This window comes from Pieris napi, chromosome Z (genome assembly GCF_905475465.1).
Source record: "Pieris napi chromosome Z, ilPieNapi1.2, whole genome shotgun sequence".
NCBI lineage: Eukaryota > Metazoa > Arthropoda > Insecta > Lepidoptera > Pieridae > Pieris > Pieris napi.
Genome location: NC_062259.1, coordinates 7,353,844 through 7,372,007, shown reverse-complemented (window position 1 = coordinate 7,372,007; position 18,164 = coordinate 7,353,844). Strand labels below are relative to the sequence as shown.

The window sequence follows — 18,164 nt, the reverse complement described above, 5'->3', positions numbered from 1 at the left end:
ACTTGGTTTTTTGAATTTTTCACACCAATTTTGAGGTTATGTGAAAAATGTGTAAATACAAAAGTTTTAGATCTTTTTATTACCTACAACTTTGCCATTTAACTTTCTTCGATAGGACTTTTAGTTTTGCCGGAAATCGAGATAAACCGTTTTTTACCCTTAAAACTCCCCCCCCCCCCTTCCCGACCTCAGATCGACCGTAATTTATTTTTCCTTTCATTTTGATCATATTACCCTGCTTTTCTAATGGGTTTCATCCTACTGTAATTTTTTTTGGTTTCAAAAATTATCGGCACTGGTCTAAAAGAGGAAGGATAGATAAAGGGTTGTCGTAAAACTCAGCGAATAAATATTTATATTATCTCTTTATTTTTTATTATATTTACATTTAATATAGCAACAGAGAAGTTTAACATTCACAGAGTTACAACTTGTTCAAATACACTTATTGCTTCGTTAGTTTACGAATCGGCAGGTGCCTAACAGTTAATGCCAACCAGGGCATCTGCAACCGACAGATTTATTGCTTTATTGCATTATTACAGCTTAAGCACCCTTAAATCGCCTATTAAACACTTATATAGGCGCATCACTCGCACAAAACGGTACTCCGATGGCACTTTCATTACGCTGTAATCAAGCCATGGCATTAGAAACAAATGCTCTCATGGTTGGATTGTCTGTTCTTAAAGAGGTTAGGTGAGGACCTTGCGCTTAAAATATTAATCCTAGGTAAACAAATAAGCATTACGTGCCGCCATTTGATACAATAGAAAAAAAGTTATCAATGCGTAGAATAATTTAACAAACAATTTACGATTTAAAACTTCCGATTGAAGTTAGATTTTACAACAATTGTAATTGTACACCTTACTATAAACCTAAATTAGTTAAAAAATATTTTAACATGTGTGTCAATCAAGTGACTATATTGATATCGAAAAACGTTCAATAGCTATTTCAGGTTTATAGTGTGTTAATAAGGTCTTTTATTAATATTCTAAGATATAAAAATGCCATCGTAGAGTAGCCTAACAATTAAGATAACTAGATTTCAAACAATATTTAGGCCACGCCTTTAAACAATAATCAGAACAAGTTCATATCCATACATATAATCAAATAAAAACATATTAGATGCGGCAAACATTACTATTTATATAAGGCCCATACAATATATCAAAATTATAATCATTATCTATTAAGCAGATGTCCTAGAACAAAGTATATTTAAATAAGTATAACGATTTTAAAACAAATCATTTTATAAAATAAAAACACTTAAAATTATTTTATGACCATTAACAATACAATTTACAAAACTACAACTATGAGTCTTGCTATTAGGAAATAAACCACAAGATAACCCACATCAATGGATGAAGACATTATATTTTTATTACATTGAAATTGACTTTTGGAAATGGTGTAACATTAAATATTCTTTATTTTTAGGAACGCATAGAATTATGCTACCAGGCAGATTAAAAAATATCCTAATTTAAAATGGCCAATAAGGCACGTTTTTTTAAGGCTATGAGCCGTGGGCTGATGTTTAGAAATTATAAAACATGCAATTAAAAAAATGTCGAAACCGAGAGGCTCAAATAAAGCTTTGTAAAATATGAATAAAATATTTACAGAATAATTTCATTGATATAGTTTTTCTAAAATTCATGAATAAATGTGAAATATATAGAAATCAATTCATTTACAGTTAGAAGAAATAAAAGTCATGATAGCAGATACAAATGCAGTTTTAAAATTTTAAATAACATAAAAGGACTAGGTGTATCACAATACGTAACTGTTTTTATTAAAACAAATATATACATTGCAATATAATAGAAAACAGGTATTTCAAATAATAAATATTTGCATTTATAAAAACATCAGCTAAATTATTGCAGATTTGTTCTATTATATTATTTAAAATTGTTATAACGTCATTACATAGATAAAGATAAATGAATGAAGCCATTCGGTTTGGACAAAGAATGCAAGTATGGCGGGCGATGGATACCATAGCCCGATCACACATCTCATTCATAAGTTACTATCTAAAGTTCGCCTTGAGATTTATCACAGGGCGAGTTTCTTAAGGCTCATGCAGTATCAATATCGCCCACATTTATGCGGTCCTCGGATGCCGTAACTGAGAAACCCAGTATGCGAGCGTCCACTTTCATCATTTTGTTCTTCTTTGTTTTCTTACCCTTACCCTACAAATAGTAAAGAAAAGATTAGAAATAAAAACCCAGTGACGCCAAATCCGCTAGCTCTTGGACTAAGACTTTTATATCTATTTTGTGATATTTCATTTTTAAAAAGCACATAGGTGATCTCTGTGCCTGCCATATGATCGATTTAAGAGTCTAATTGTCAGTTCTCAAATCGGGATTAAAAAGAGTGGCGGAGAGTTTATTGCCAGTTCTTCTCTTCCGTTCTACCCCCCTTGATTTGAGAACTGGCAGTAAATGTAAAATTAGAAGCATTTCATATATATTTCATTTTTGACGTTCATAAGTGTACATTGTATTATCTATATGAAAATAATTTACTTAATAATTTAGAGTTTAAATTGTCAAAGCCAGTTAAAGCCATATTTCTGCGTCTATTATAATACTATGTGCATCAATTTTCGCCGGATATCAAATTCAGGACTTCCAGATATGTACAGGTTTATTATATTACTTTAACTATTCTCAGTCTCGCACGCACAAAGCACTTAGCACGAAGCTAAATGTACGTCTAGCTAGGACACGTACCGACTTACCATGCAGACGTAATATAAGTACACATAACTTACTTTAACCTCTTGATAGTCGGAGATTGAATTATTGCGAGGATTGATGGCAAGCGCTGGCGAACAGAGATCGTCCGATGGCGTCACCATACCGACCCGCAGCAATTTCGACCTGAGAATACATTTTATCAAATTTTGTTCAATAATACTTCTGTAAAAAGGAAGGCGAAATTGTTTTATTTTATTTTTTAATAAAACAGTGGGTAAAGGCACAGGAGGCTCATCTGATATTAAGTCATACCGTCAACGGACACTCACACTGCCAAATGGCTCGCATGTGCGTTGCCAGCCCTTTAGGAAATACTTCACTGGGTAGTGGGTCCATATAGTGGTGGTGCGCGGCAAAAACTGCCTCTCGACGTATCGACTTGTTTTACGTTTTGTGATATAAATAAAATATTTATCATTATATAGCTCTTTTCACCACTAGTGGTCACGCTGCCTATCAAATTGAATATGGTATGATGTATAAGAGTAGTTTGATTTGTAGATATACCTGTGAAGAATTTTCACAAAAATATTTTTTTTGCGAAGGTTTAATGTTTGCAGTACTCGCCTAAACTAGAAATATTGTATAAACATATATATATCTTTGATATTTTACCTTCGTTCAAGGAATTGCCTAGAAAAGTCGATCGACTCTCTGGATTCGCCAAGATAGTATTTGACGTAATCCTTAACTTCGTAAGGCGACTCTATGTCTTTGAGGAAAACCATGAAAGTCGACACTGAAACGATAAAAAACATATATGTTTTTATTATTATTAATAATGATTTATTTATTTCCAACCTTATGAAAAATATATTTAAAAATATAAAACTAAACAAAATTTATAAAATTTAATTTTCAATGTATTATATAAAGTAAATGGGTCTAAGTTGGGTTTTTAGTGTAGGGTTAAAACTCCAACTTATGCCATTCATGTTTGTTTTTCGACACCTCGATATACTTGTTATGAATTTAAATTCAAGTGCGACGCGCTCCGAAAACGCTTTATACTCTATTTTATTATTATGTATTAAATTAATTTGTAGATGTTTATAACAGCACCAGTTTCAACCTCACTTCCTTTCCTTGCTCACATACTTTAATTAACTTCTGGTGTAATAAAACAATTTGATAGAGAAAAGATTCGCACTACATACTTACTGCACTTTGGATTTCCGTGTTTTCGCACATAAACACTTAGTTTTCTGTGTTATAAAAGTTTGTGAAAGCTATTCACGAGTAATAGTTTGTCTTTAGATACTTTTCGCCGTTCTTAGAGGATGCTTTTTAAATTGTAAATAATATTTATTAACAGAGTTGAACTTGACGTGGTGGAACTATTCTAATTCTATATATTATTGTTAATAATTTCAACATCATAGATAAAATAAAAATGCGCCTCTAAAGGTAACAATTATATAAATATTTTAACAATATATTAAATAACTTTAAAGTTTAAGATATTTTTTAATGAATATTGGAGTAAATTATCACTATGTTTAAAATAAATACCATCAATGTTGGAACTCCATACGCCTAAGGCCTGGGTACACCAAGCATCAAACTCCATAGCGGGCGTTTTCTTCTTTAAAGGCTCTGCCCGTACTGGGGATTTGGATTTAACTGTAGTCTCAACTGGTTTAGATTCACTTTTCTCTGGATCTGATTTCATTCGTTGACTTGGGGAATCCCAGAAACCACCTGTGAAGAATTAATTCGTTTTTAACGGAAGAAAATTGTATGAAAAATAACTATCTATCAATTAGCGTTGTATATTGTCACAATATTGAACATATAATATTTTGAAATTGGATATATCTCAACATAATTACCATTTGAGCTACTTCCCCAAGGCACATGGTTCGGCGCAACAGGGGATGATTGTGATTTCTCCTCTAAAACCTCTGATGTAGCGGTCGAAGATGCTGCCTGCCGCCTCGTTTTTGACTAGTAAAATCACCATTAAATTCATAGTTTATTTATTAACAAATACAAAGGTTTTATTTAACACTGGTTACAAGTATATTATAAAAATTACCTGAATTTCAGCTAAGTTTGGTGAAGTAGCATTCGGATTTTTCTTTGTAGCCCAACCAAGACCGGCTTGCACTTCCTGAAATAAAAAATTAATTTAATTTAACTTAAGTACAGCACAAGCTTTGTTTAATAGTCATACATTTTTCAGACCACTATGAAATTCATAATAAGACAATTCTTTTGTCGCAATTTAAATATATGTGTGTATGTGTACAGCATACGATCGCGGTAGGTTTAGCAATTTCTTTAAATTTTTGCTGGTCTAAAGCTAAATATAATTATCCGTGTTTACGAAGGTGACGTTATAAGAAGTATTTAAAATATTTAAAAATTGTATTTGTCGCGGGGTTCTTAAAAACACATAAAGCGTTTGATGTAATAGATTGGGATGCCTGGCCTACCTGTTCTCTGGCCAATGTTGCGGCCTGCTGCTGAGCAATAATCTGCATCATCTGCTGTTGTTCCTTTATTTGTTCCAATTTCTTTTCCCGCTCCAGCCTTTGAATTACAGCTAACGTCAAACCACTTTTGCTTGTACCAGCTGCTTGAGTGGCCACTGCTGACCAGGGAGCTTTCTTAGCGACAGAGTCTGCTACTTGCTTCTGCTGTTGCTGATCCTGTAATTTTATTAATAATCAATCATAACCCAACAAAACAGACATCCACATTGAACCAGTATAAAGCATATAAGACCTTATATATTTTATGAACATATTCAGCTGAACTATGAAAAAAATATCTTCAAAGATTTGATTATTTCATAAATGGTGGTTCTTTGGCATAACCAAATTAAAGGAAATTGTTTTTTTTTATTTCTATAAAATAATAAAAAACTTTTCAAAGCTGTATAAACAATTACGTTTTAATTGCAATATTTAGTGACATAATGAAGATAAAAATAGTTTCGTTATAAACACAAAACATTCACTGGCCATTAAAGACATATCAATAAATTGATAAGAAAGTGTATTAATAAATGTTAAAGACTTACTACTTGCTTTTTGATGGCTGTCGCTAAAACAATCCTTCTGGTTTCGTCCGCTGCTACCACGGCTTCTTCTTCTTTTCTGTAAACAAACACTATGTTAATGGTAGTGTAAGAGGTAGTAAGAGAGATGTGGAATAAAATGCACTGGTGCAAACACTTGTGTCCTCATGGGATAGGCCTCAAGAATATTATTATATCAGTAAGTGCTGATGGTCGAATTAAAGCCTCAGAAATTATTAATGAAACAGGTGCATTTTACTGAACCCTGTCCCATTAGTGGGCACTTCAAACACAATCGACTTGTAGGTATTACCCATAACATACATACATTGCATGGACACCACCTTTTACGAAATTTATAATGTTTTTCGGTCTGTCAATTATAGAAGGTTGTTAATAAGTAAACTAGCAGTCGCTCGGTGCGCTGGGCAGCACGCGTCTGCGTGGTGGTGGTGTAGGTGGTTAGAGGCCACATAACCTAATAATTAGGGGGAAAAGGACACATCCCCGTCGAATTTCGTAATTGGACCTGTGAAAGGTTAAAATCCTTTCAAATAATTGAGTACAGATCGCGTGGTATGGAGAATATAGTTTAGCTGCACGCAGCCCGAGACATGAGAGGGGCTGGACACAGATTACGACAAAAATAACATATTTAACTTGAATTACAATATTTGCCCCTTAGAAAATGTATGAAGGATTTTCTCTTAATCTCTCCCGGAGCATCCTAGAAAAATTTAGTCGTAAATGGAAGAAGACTCGTTTCACATATCTTCTGTCGAATTTATACCACTCCAATCTATCTAGTGTTCATAAGTATATGTACAGGTATAAAATTTCCTTTGATTATGAGATACAAGAAAATAGGATAGAAATTTAAAAATTTATAAAAAGCTTACTTTTTACGAGCAGCTTCTTCGACAGCTTTGGCCTCTTCCACCTTTTTTTTGATCTCCTTGTTATTATTTTTTTCAGCCCCTTTCACAATTGTAAAACCATCCTTCAATAATTCCTGTAAGAAGCGTTAATTTATTGTTACTTATAAATTTACACCTACTGTTTAATGTAAGCAGAATTTATTCCGTTTAAAGACGTAATTTAAAAAATGTATAACAAAAAAGAGGTCGCGTTTTCTCGCTCGCTATGTAAATTTAATTTTATATTGTTTATGATAAAACATTATAACTTTTACCTTTTTTTCTTTTTCCAGCTCTTTCTTGTTAAGAACTTTGACATCCTTACTTGCCTTCGAAGGTGATGACTCAACAGATCTTTTCTATAAAGTTAATTTTATATTAATAACAATAATTGATTATTAAATATTGTATCATGTTAGTAAAATTTCGTTTGATGTGATCCACGCAACAGATTAATATAGATTATATATAATAATAATAATCATTTCAGCCCTGTTCTTTTATGCTGAAGAAAGCATTGTGAGAAAAACAATACGTTTTTTTAAATAAAAGTAATAGCCACCATTTATAAAAATAAAACATAAATTTTTGGTATTCCAAATATACATAAATTACAACTTTAAGATAACAATTAAGAGTGTATAGTGCATACGGGCATTTAATGTCATAGAGCGCACTGCCGCACGCACTACTTCTAAGATGCCTCACGCGCACGCACACAACCGAACGAAACCAGTTTTTGACAAATGGCGTGCAAATAAAATGCGGCTTAAACCAAAAGTTCTGCTACTATTTCTTTTATTAAAGTAATTATCGCATAGCTTTGCAAAATGAACTTACTCCCAGTGACTTCGATGCCACTTCATCAGTAGTAAGTGTAGCATTTATCTCCTTGATTTCCTCTTTTGGTTTTTTAGCTTTCGTTTTTGTACTATAAGCATCTTTGTTTTTACTCTTATCCGTTTCGTTTTTAATAGGCTTTAAAATCTTAACTTCTCCTTTCGAAGGAGGTACTTTAGCACTCTCGGCATCGGGTTCTACTGGTACTGGATTCACTGTAGGCTGCAATAACTGATATTTTAAAAGAAATTCCTTCAAAACAGTATAACAATAATTAAATAATGGTTCAAGACCGCTTGAATTCTTAAATAATAAATGGGTTGATTCCTGTACATTATGTTAGAATAATATAGTATACTATAATAAAATAAATGCGACATCGTTTTGTCCCCTGGGTCTTTAAATAATAAAACATATAACAATTTGATTGCATAACGATATCGTTATGCAAATATAGGCAAAGCCACCATATTTCGTCTTTATTTGTTGTCCTTTGTTTAACGGACTATTCAAAGTAATTTTAAAAAGTCGAACATTGTATACAGAAACATATAACCAAAATTGATCAAGGCGTTTTAAAAATCTAAACATCAAATGGCACTTGTAACATTTTCTAATTTACCTCTGATTCTTTTCTTTCCGGCTTTGACTCAACTGTAGTCGGCGAATATCGAGGAATCATTTCTGGTTGAATATCTGGTAACTGTGAGAGATCAGGAACAACGGGTGGTTTAGGAAAACCGCCGTTGGCATTCATTGTATGGACATTGTTTAGAGGAGGCATATTTTCGGAGGGAGGTACCCCAGGTAATGGTATATTTTGAGAACTTAAAATTTGTGCTAAAATCTCATCTTCCGTTTTCATGTCCTTAGGCAGTATAATACTTTTAGAAGGCATTGCAGGCGGCTAGAAGATAAATGTTTATCAATAAATATTCTATAGTCTCTACTTTTGCTTCCTTTGCTAACTACCTAATATTAAAACTGATACTGTTTTTTTTTTAACAGTAACGAGGATTTAATACTTGAGCCAATTTTAATGTGTGTGTATAAGAGCGCGTGACTAAGATAGCACAAATCTGTAAAGTAAAAAAAAAATAGACAATGAAACAGATGGAAATTTCTGAGGTCAAAATCAAGTGTTGATAGCGGCAATTATCGTAATTAACTTTTCACAAAAGAAAACTTACAAGATAGGTAATATTATAAATTACCATACTTCATAAGCATTTTAATTGCGAATAATATAAGTCTTTTAATAATGTTAATCAAGACATTTCAGCAATGCCACTGTGATATATAGCGCAACAGCGGTGAAATGATAAATGAGAAATATCTCAGAAGGATCTGAGGGTAAATGAAAAATGGAAAGATAATAAACTTGTTTAATAAAAGCAAAATAAGGCAAAAAAGGTGCTATACGCTTAAGCAGACCGACATTAGCCGGACAATCAAGTAAGTGCAAATGTAAGTAAACAAACTGGTCAACATTCCGATGTTAATATCTTATTCTTGTCTTAATTATTTTACCTGGATTTGTCGACCGTGCTTGCATGTATAACACCTTTACCAAAACAAGGCATATAATTTTGACTTAAATAGTACATATTTTGAGGATATTTATCAAAATTTTCACATTTTTATGTCATGCTTGAACCTATTATGGTAATTAGTGTGTGAGTACTATTTAGTGGGTTAAAACATAACAGGATCATAACAGTGTATAAAAATAATTAGATACATCTTTTTCAAAGATATAAACAAAATTTACCCCTTAAAAGCGAAGCATTATAAGCAAATTTAGCCTAGGTAAAAACGCTGCCCAAATGTAGACAACAGCATGCCAACAGTTTCCATTTCATTATTAATCAACTTAACACAAATAAAAGAGAATTCATTTCAACTTTGTTTTCCTGAGTGTACGAATGCGCAGCGCTTATTTATATTTTAGCGGAGGCCTACTAACACGTTTGCACACGAGTGATTAAATAAATCAAGCCAACAGGCGAGGTGGTATGAGACACACAAACATAATATATACAAAAGTGTTTTACACCCTAGTTGTTAATATATCAAATCATAAACTCAGATTTATCCTAATAAATAGAACCTATCGCAGAGTCTTAGTATAACCTAAGACTTCTATAGAAATTCCACGCCTCTTAGGAATTAACAACAATGTGCACTTCTTGGTTGTACTAACTGGGAATGATCTGTAATCGTTAATAAATAACTTGTTTAAATATGTTGTAATGTTTAATTCATCTGGATATTCTGTGCTGTTACTTTTAGATATGTCAGAATCGTTTTGACATTCAAATTAGAGATACAAGACAAAAGACTTATAATTTTTGTGGAATATGCACGAACAAATGTTTATTTCTGTATTTTAAATAAGCAATGACAATTCAAATCCCCTTACTACAAATTAATGAACTAACGTAGCCGTAAAAGCGCCAACTAATTACAATCGGTTAACACCTTTGTATGTAGAAATAAACACTTATTTTATGACTTACTACTTTATAAACATACCTCGACGTCCCAGAAGTGCCTCGGAAGGTTATTGACATTTGATTCAGGATACAACATTGGTTCCGTCCAAATTGCATTTTGATTATGTGGAGCCGGGCTCCATACACGAGACGTCTCCTGAAATAGATTGAAATGTATACAAATGTTATCCAACTTTAAAAATAGATATGACTCCTCCAATGGCAAAAAAAAAAGACTAGCACTGAAACCTACGCCTAATCCAAAACCGGCTTGTGGATTAATTCCGTCGGGCGCGCGTGGGCAATTAACATGTGAGTTCATTCCCTAAAACATAAATTATTGCATAGTGTAATGTAAATTTTATGAATGATTGATGATTCTTAAATATCTGAAAGTAGAATTACCCCTTTGAAGAATGGCATCGGTCCATAATCAGCTAGAGGGCGCATCGTATTCTCAAAAGCTCTGCGTACAATCAGGGAAGGCTGGAAATATCCAGCTACGTACCAGTTCCACATTTCTTGGGATGTAAATGGTCCTTGTATTTTTTTCTGTAAGAGAAAAATACAGTATGCATGAAAAGTCTGGTAGTAACATTTTAGGGTAAAATAACCTAACGCGATATTTTCTCTCTCTCACTGATCAGTTTCCTGAACTATGAAATAGGCCATTTAATTACTTAATTTTTTTTGCATTCACTTCCTGCTGCGGCATACGGCATAAACAAACATCAAAAATATTTTTTTTACTATTATTATCAATTAACGCAAGCAAATAAAATAAACCTTTGCAAAAACGCTAAGCCGCAAACGCCTTCCAGTAAACATAATTAATTGCTATAAGTCCTCAATATATGCCAATGTTGGTTGTCATTTACTGAACTGATTCTGATGACTTTTGTTTTTAAAAAAAACCACAAATCCAATACTATAACTTCTTAATTAATTTGTAATTTTATATTTTCAACACACTCTAAACCAAAGCACGCTTAAGCCAGGGGAATGGAAGTATGGAAAAATATGTGTTTTATACAATATTGTACATAGGCAATTATTTAAACTTTTTAAAATTTGCATCACTTATAGCATAACATGAAATAGCAAATATCTCTATACTAGGAAATAAACGCGTAGCTTTGAGAATATTATGTATATTCACCTCTGGGTCCTCGTAATACCACAAATCGGCTAAAAAGTTTTGAGCATTACTTATAACTGACGGCCCAACGTAAACTGAATTTAGTGGAGGTGGTTGGGCAGCATGTCTTGGAATTCCTTGAGGCGGGAACATGCAGACTCCCAGTGCAGGATTTGGTGGATGATTGTTACCCATTGGCTGAAAATATGTAACATAAAATTAGTATATTCATGTTGGCTTCAACAATCATTTTGATAGGCTAGGATAGAAACAAAACTATAGAGCGAGATTTCATTAATTATATAAACATGTATTTATAGGCTAAAATAAGTCAGATTTAATTTTATTATGTTGTTGAAGATTGGTTAATGGAAAATTTAATAGTAATTTTTTCATTACTACCTTCAGTACTATGATAGATAAATCACACAAAAAGGTACATTACCACATTATTATTCTGCCCTATATACGGCACAGAAGGATTGGATTGTGTCATATCATGTGGACGAACGCTTTGTTGAAATGCATCCATCATATTTGAATGGTGTTGCATAGTAGGCATAGGCATAGGCACAGGCATAGGCATAGGCATAGCCATATTCATTCCTGGGTTAAATGCAGTGTTTGACATCATTTGTGGTAATCCATGGAGGGGCGGCATCATCATTTCTTTTTTCTGTATATTTAAAGTAGTTCCTGATGCTGAATTTTGTAATCCTAGGGATGCAATACTATTTTGCCCTGTGCTTGGTATATTTGTAGTGCTTGGCGCATTGTGGGCTTCTAGACCAGTTGTGGAAGGTCCTATTTGCATTTGTGTATTAACTAGGCCTCCATGCTGTCCCGGTTGCCCCGGTGGTAATACAGACATGTCAACAGGAGGCCCACAAGGCTTGTTCGGTATTGCATTATTTCTAACAGGCATATTGTTATCAGTTGCGGGCCCCTCAAATAATTTTTCTTGTTGCACATTATTTGGCTGCCTGAAACAAAATATTATCTTTTAATACTTTTGATTTAAATAATGTATGGTATATAAATATAGTAACTATAAAAGAATACTTACTCAGCTTCTCGAATGCTATTTTCGGTGAAAATAGCATATGAGCTGCGCTGTTGCGTTGTAGAAGAAGAACAAGTTGAGGTCACAATATTCTGGTGTTTTTGACGCAGAGTGTTGTTTTGAGAAATCATAACGGATTGGAAATTACTAAGATTGTTACTTTCGTTGTCGACATCGATATCTGGACGCATTGTAGCATCGTAATTTTTAGTTTTGACATCATTATCCGGTACACCCTCGGTCATTGTATCTTCCGAATCATTGGTTGGAGCAGTTTCAGTGCTTGCGTCGTCAGATGTAGAGGCTTGTCCCTGTAAGTAGCATTGGTTAATTTAATTACCCATTTGAATACAATAATAATAGTATATTAAAAAAAAATACCTGTGTCCTCTCAGAGGTTAATCGTTTAGGAGAGAGCTTTTTAGCTTTTTCTGATGACCACCACTGTTCAGCTGCCTCTTCTTGGTTTCGCGTTACAGCTGAGAAAGAAAATTTTATGAATTATAATTTATTTATGAGTTTCATATAAGAGAATTCAGATAACAGTAAAAATTGTTTTTATATACTATTAGTTTAATATAAGCATCACATTTATATGTACTATCAAAACAATACAACATAGTATGGACAAGACATTGAATAGCTATAATAAATATGAACTTGTAGACATATATTTAAAAAGTGCCATTGCAATATACATAGAAGATTTTAAAGTTCTTACATGGGTGGAAAATATATCTTAATATAAAATTATAAAATATGTTAAATTTACAGAAAGTCTGTTCTGGTGGCCGAGGTTCATCACTGCATCCATGAAATGCTCCAGACGAATCGAAAGTGCCAGCACCCGCGTCTGCATTATCATTGGCCCTAATATGAATACAAAATTTTAATGACTATAATAATAATCTAAGTTATAAGGTTAGTGTTTGTGAATTGTAGTTTATTCAATAGATATGTCCCAGCTAAAATAATTGGACTCAATTAGCAAAAACCCAAGTAAATTATTGAATTTCTATATATTAATAGTATATGGTAGAATATATTATTTTTCTTATTTTATACATATATGTATGGTGTATAGTATATGCAGTTTCATTATGTAATGAAACTTGCTCTACTACAAAAAAGGAATTATAAATAACTAAGTCTCTTTCAATTTGAATTTTAAAAACTTAAATTTTAACTTTGTAATTATTCCATAATGTTTTTATTGGATTGAAATTTTTTAATAATAGTCACAAAACTTCTAGACTGTTTAAAAAACTGTATGATTTAAATTGAATTCTCAAATATCAGTACATAATATATATGAAAATAACAGTTCAATAAAAACCATATGTAGAGTTATTCACCTAATGAAAAATGTATTTATATTCCAGAAACAATATAATTTTGAAAATATGCAGGTGTGATCACAAAACTAAATATATATAGCCCTTAGGGATCCTAGTGTTTACCTTCTGTTTTGGAATAGACATTAGTTACCAAACCTAGCTTAAAGAACTGCTGTCATACATATGTTATACATCACATAAAGCATAGCAGATGAAATTACTAATAGTATGCACATAAATTGGACTAAGCGATGACAAAGGCAGGGTTTGTTGAAATTGGAGTGAGCTTAATTTAATGACGAAGCTTATATAAAAATCTACTTACCACTCTGGTATTTCGTCATTTGGAGCTTCGTTCCAGGGACGACGATTAGAATTCCAAGACTGACGTGTTTCCTGTGACGACCTTTCCGGCCATTCCCGCTCTGTAAAAACATAATAATGCTATTATAAACTGTACTTTTTTGGCAGGTACCAAACAATAGAGAACATAAAAATATTAATTTGGGATATACAAAAAGTGTGCTGTATGTTTAAAGTATTTTTTTTTAATACCATTTTGGTATTAAAAAAAAATACTTTAAACTGTAATGAAAATATATAAATATAATGTACAGAAATATATCTGTAAAAGAATATATTTAATTGTTACTTTTGCCTAGTTCAATTCACTTATATCTAGATGAATAAAGAAATGGAATTAATAATTTTCATTAGCCCCTTAATGTTGTGGGTATCTAAATTTATTTCCACAAAAGGACAAGGCAATAGGTCCTCAGTACTTTGTCTATTAATAAACTGATATTTTTTTCCTATTTACCAGGATTGGGAAATCTAGAGTTATGCTCTTGGGACCGCCATTCATCCCCTTCCTCCCTGCCCGATTGTCTCCAATTAGTACTTCGTATTGGTCGCCTTAAACAAAAATAAATCAGTGAGTACCATAAGAATACTGTTTATAAACATTAGATAGAAATATCTTTGTCTGTGCTATAAACTATTATTTATTAAAGTTAAAGCAAAGTAGATACCTGTTTCTGAACAATTTGGTTGATGCCCAACCAGATTGTTCTGTTGTTGCTTGTCTAGTTGCTCTAGGTGCACTACTTGTATTCCAAGACCTCCTGACCTCTTCGTTTGGAGGCACAGAGGCTCCCTGTGCAGGCTCTGTTCTTACCTTATTCCAATCCCTAAGTAACATACATTTTTACAATATTTCTACTACTAAAAACGCAAATGTGATGAGAATGGTGCCATATTTACTTCTCTCACATGCAAGCAATGTATCTGTGAATTTTCAGATATATCTAAACTCTGAAATTAACAAAGAGGTGTATGACCTAAATATCCTGCAAGTAAAATAGTTGTTTCTAAACTAAGGCAAGATTGCATGTAATTAAAAACTGCAGAACAAAATTAGATGATTCTAAATATAGACAGTTGCAATCGTTACCTCGAAACCTATATACATAATATCATATCAATTCACAAATAGCAAAATGTAAAATGAAACATGTTTGTGCTGTTTTCAATATGATTAAGTCAACTTTTATGCATCTGTGTCAGCAAGAAGTTTGGAAAAATTTCAAGTTTCAGTCAAATCAAATACATTGATTGATTTGGTATACAAAAAACTACTTTTCAATGTAGATAAGATTTTAGAACAACATAGAGCTCACCTTCCTAGATTAGTGGCATTTGGTCTCACTGTTGTCGGTTTCTTAGGATATACTGTCCCTACCCCATTCCCACGACCACGTCCAGCGTAACTTGTTGGGCCAGTCCCACCAATTTGACCACCAGTAGCACCTTCAACAGGCTAAAGGGTAAAAAAAAGGTTTAAATGTTTATTTGAGACTATTGTAACTTATATGGTTAAGTAACTTACAACATTTTGACCATCTTTAAAAATGTTTAAAGCGCATGGTGCATTTCCCCTTGATTTATACAATAATTCAAATTGCTTTAATTGTTCTGGTGCCGCAACCACTCTATCATAAAGTGCTAACATTTCCTCTCTTCCATATCTGTAAACAAAACGTGTATATAATTTACAAGTTGAAAGTATCAACTGCAAACCTAGTCTGTATATCTTACATATTAAATCTGACAATACGGTTTAATAAGGTTCCACAAAACTACAGCAGATCAATGAAATCACTTCATTATAGACAGTTTCAAACAATACATGTTAAGAAAGTTTAAAGTATAACAGATATAATACACTTACCTGAGATTAGCTAGGTGAATTCTAGATACATTATTCTGCCGATAATTTTGTGAGCCTGTTGACAATTGTGTTGTGGAACCTGATGACGTACCAACAATAGTATCTCGGCTAGGTGTTCGAGTTGATTGTAGATTATTTAGTCCTCTGCTATTAGTCCCCTGAGGTGGTTCTGATACACCAGGATTATTTTGATTGTTTTGTCTGGGAGGTGTACCCTGGTTTGTTCCTTCACCCAAGTTTCTTAGCCACTCTGGACCAAATTTAATAGGAGTACCTCCACTCCCCATTCTGCCAATATTTTTTTCTGAGTAAACCTGCGTAAAACTAAAACAAATCAAAAGATTTAATTGTAATTTGGTTAAAATAATGTTCAAATTTTTTATGTATGATGTGCAAAAAGTGTAAACAAAGCAATAGAAAATTCAAGTAATTCTTAGAAGACTTTGAGACTGTCAATAGGAATGGTGGCTGTATAAAGGGAATGTCACCTGTAGAAGTTTAGAACCTCTAACAAAGCCAATATGACCTCAACACTGGTTTAAGTAGCTTAATATGTCTCATATCAAATTAGAAATTAAAAAAAAACAACAATCTAAACCCCTCTGGTGACAAAAGGAAACTCAGGACCAATACTGCCTATTCCCACACACACTTGGGATTAAATTTCTTTATTTCGTAAATTAGATTCTCAGGTGTTTCAAATTGAAATTAATATAGTAGCAGCAAATGCTGGATACTGAGGAAATGTAAAAACCACGTGGCATATATTCTTACCTACAGGTAAGAATATAATAGCATAATATACCAACAAGAGTGTTTAATGTGCCATAAGAACCTTATGAATGCTAACTGCATCCTAACAACATAGGTTTACGCTGATCCAACACGTACAGGTCAAGATGGCATACTACATGTACGATATTAAACTTCTAGCGCTATAGCTTAACTAAGTAGCTACTACAAAATGCGTGTATACAGTATAAATATATAAAGACAATTTAGTAAAAATATGATTACCTGAATGAATCTTTTATATCACAAGCACGCCAGTCACGGACAGACAAATATGGCGGACAGTTCAGGAACAATAAAATAAGATACAAGTGCAGACAACACGCGTATTCTAGAGAGTAAAGAGTGAAGTTGTAAGTTTGTTGTAGGAACTAGGAAGCAGTAGTACCAACCTTGGCACCCGAAAAAGCAGTCTATGAAGAACCGACGACGTCTACCATTATTATACAATCATCTCTCCAAAATGACATATAAAATCAAATATCAACAATGAATTATTTATTAAATAAGAATTATAATAAATATAAATACATAATTTTTATCATCTTGATTTTTATATCAAAGAATTTTTATATTCAAGTTGAAACTTGTTTATGCCAGCATGTAATAGGCATTAGGCTGTTAATCTGACTTGACCGATTGTCGAAACCTATTAGACGACTAAGTAGTCATAAGAGAGACGACGTTGTGCGTTTTCCAATTACAGCACTAGAGCGCATTATGCGGCATAATGCTCAACGTTGAATGTTCCAACTACAGCAACGCTTCGCACAATTGAGCTCTCTCAAAACGAATGCTCTCGCGTGCTTCTCGCAATCAATACCAACACAGTGAGAGAAAATTGACCAGTGTTTTTCTTTAAGTTGGCATTTATCAAAATTTTCGTTAGTAAATATTATTTATTGTTGAAAAATTTTTAAGGCTTTCGTTTCGTCGTAGATTTTGAAAATAATTAAAGTTATTTCAAACTGCTAAAAAAAATAAATATAAGTATGGATGAAGGTATAAATAGTTACTTTTTTATATTCCACATTTAAAATATGAATACAATTTTATTTTAAAATTCGGATCTGTAAACAAATTTATTTTACAGGATTATACTTTTGTAAACATTGCAATGGTTTTGAAAAAGTATATAATTTTTATAGAAATCATTTAAAAAAATTACTCAAAACGTAAATGATGTAAACTTCTTACATGAAACTAAATTTTTTACTGTTAATTTAGCTTGTTAAAACCTTATATTCTTTAAAGGTTTTCTCTTATTTCAGGAAAAAAATGTTAATGAAATAATTTGATTATTAAAATAAGCGTAAAAAGTATACATTAATGAGGTTGCTAACTCTATTCATAACACAAGTTTCACCAGCTTAGCATGGGACTAGGTCAATTGGTGTGAATTGTCCAATAAAAAATAAAAATAAAATAAAATATTTTTTTCAACACTGACTTAGCGCACTCTGCTGATACATTTGAAAACTAATTCACGTTCCAATTAAGCTTCAGCATTATGCGGCATTGTGCGGCACTGA

The 18,164-nt window shown here is 32.6% G+C and overlaps 1 protein-coding gene across 4 annotated transcripts; it reads right to left on the bottom strand.

Moving 5' to 3' along the window:
- Nucleotides 1–346: 346 nt before the first annotated feature.
- On the bottom strand, nt 347–16,995 carry LOC125062284 (GRB10-interacting GYF protein 2). Of its 4 annotated transcripts, none has more exons than XM_047668079.1 (27): nt 16,858–16,995; nt 15,841–16,164; nt 15,499–15,637; nt 15,290–15,429; nt 14,642–14,800; nt 14,431–14,525; nt 13,936–14,035; nt 13,046–13,143; nt 12,655–12,752; nt 12,277–12,584; nt 11,656–12,193; nt 11,232–11,408; nt 10,478–10,624; nt 10,326–10,397; nt 10,113–10,229; nt 8,200–8,484; nt 7,578–7,799; nt 7,013–7,096; nt 6,720–6,832; nt 5,824–5,899; nt 5,234–5,449; nt 4,834–4,908; nt 4,628–4,742; nt 4,308–4,496; nt 3,411–3,534; nt 2,810–2,918; nt 347–2,222 (listed from the first exon to the last, which is right to left on the bottom strand). In XM_047668079.1, the coding sequence occupies exons 2-27, from the start codon at nt 16,125–16,127 to the stop codon at nt 2,106–2,108; spliced, it is 4,200 nt and encodes a 1,399-aa protein (XP_047524035.1). In that variant the 5' UTR covers nt 16,128–16,164; nt 16,858–16,995; the 3' UTR covers nt 347–2,105. The 4 variants fall into 4 exon arrangements, with proteins under 4 accessions (XP_047524035.1, XP_047524037.1, XP_047524036.1 ...); XM_047668081.1 differs by having other exon boundaries at nt 15,502–15,637; XM_047668080.1 differs by having other exon boundaries at nt 15,841–16,154; nt 16,858–16,979.
- Nucleotides 16,996–18,164: the final 1,169 nt, after the last annotated feature.

Excerpts from the sequence above, each read along its gene's own strand:
- LOC125062284 (XM_047668079.1), bottom strand. The coding sequence starts at position 16,127 with ATGGGGAGTGGAGGTACTCCTATTAAATTTGGTCCAGAGTGGCTAAGA. Across the intron at positions 10,625-11,231 it reads GGTATTACGAGGACCCAGAG|AAAAAAATACAAGGACCATT; the intron begins GTGAATATACAT and ends TTTCTCTTACAG. Across the intron at positions 4,909-5,233 it reads CAACATTGGCCAGAGAACAG|GAAGTGCAAGCCGGTCTTGG; the intron begins GTAGGCCAGGCA and ends TTTTTATTTCAG.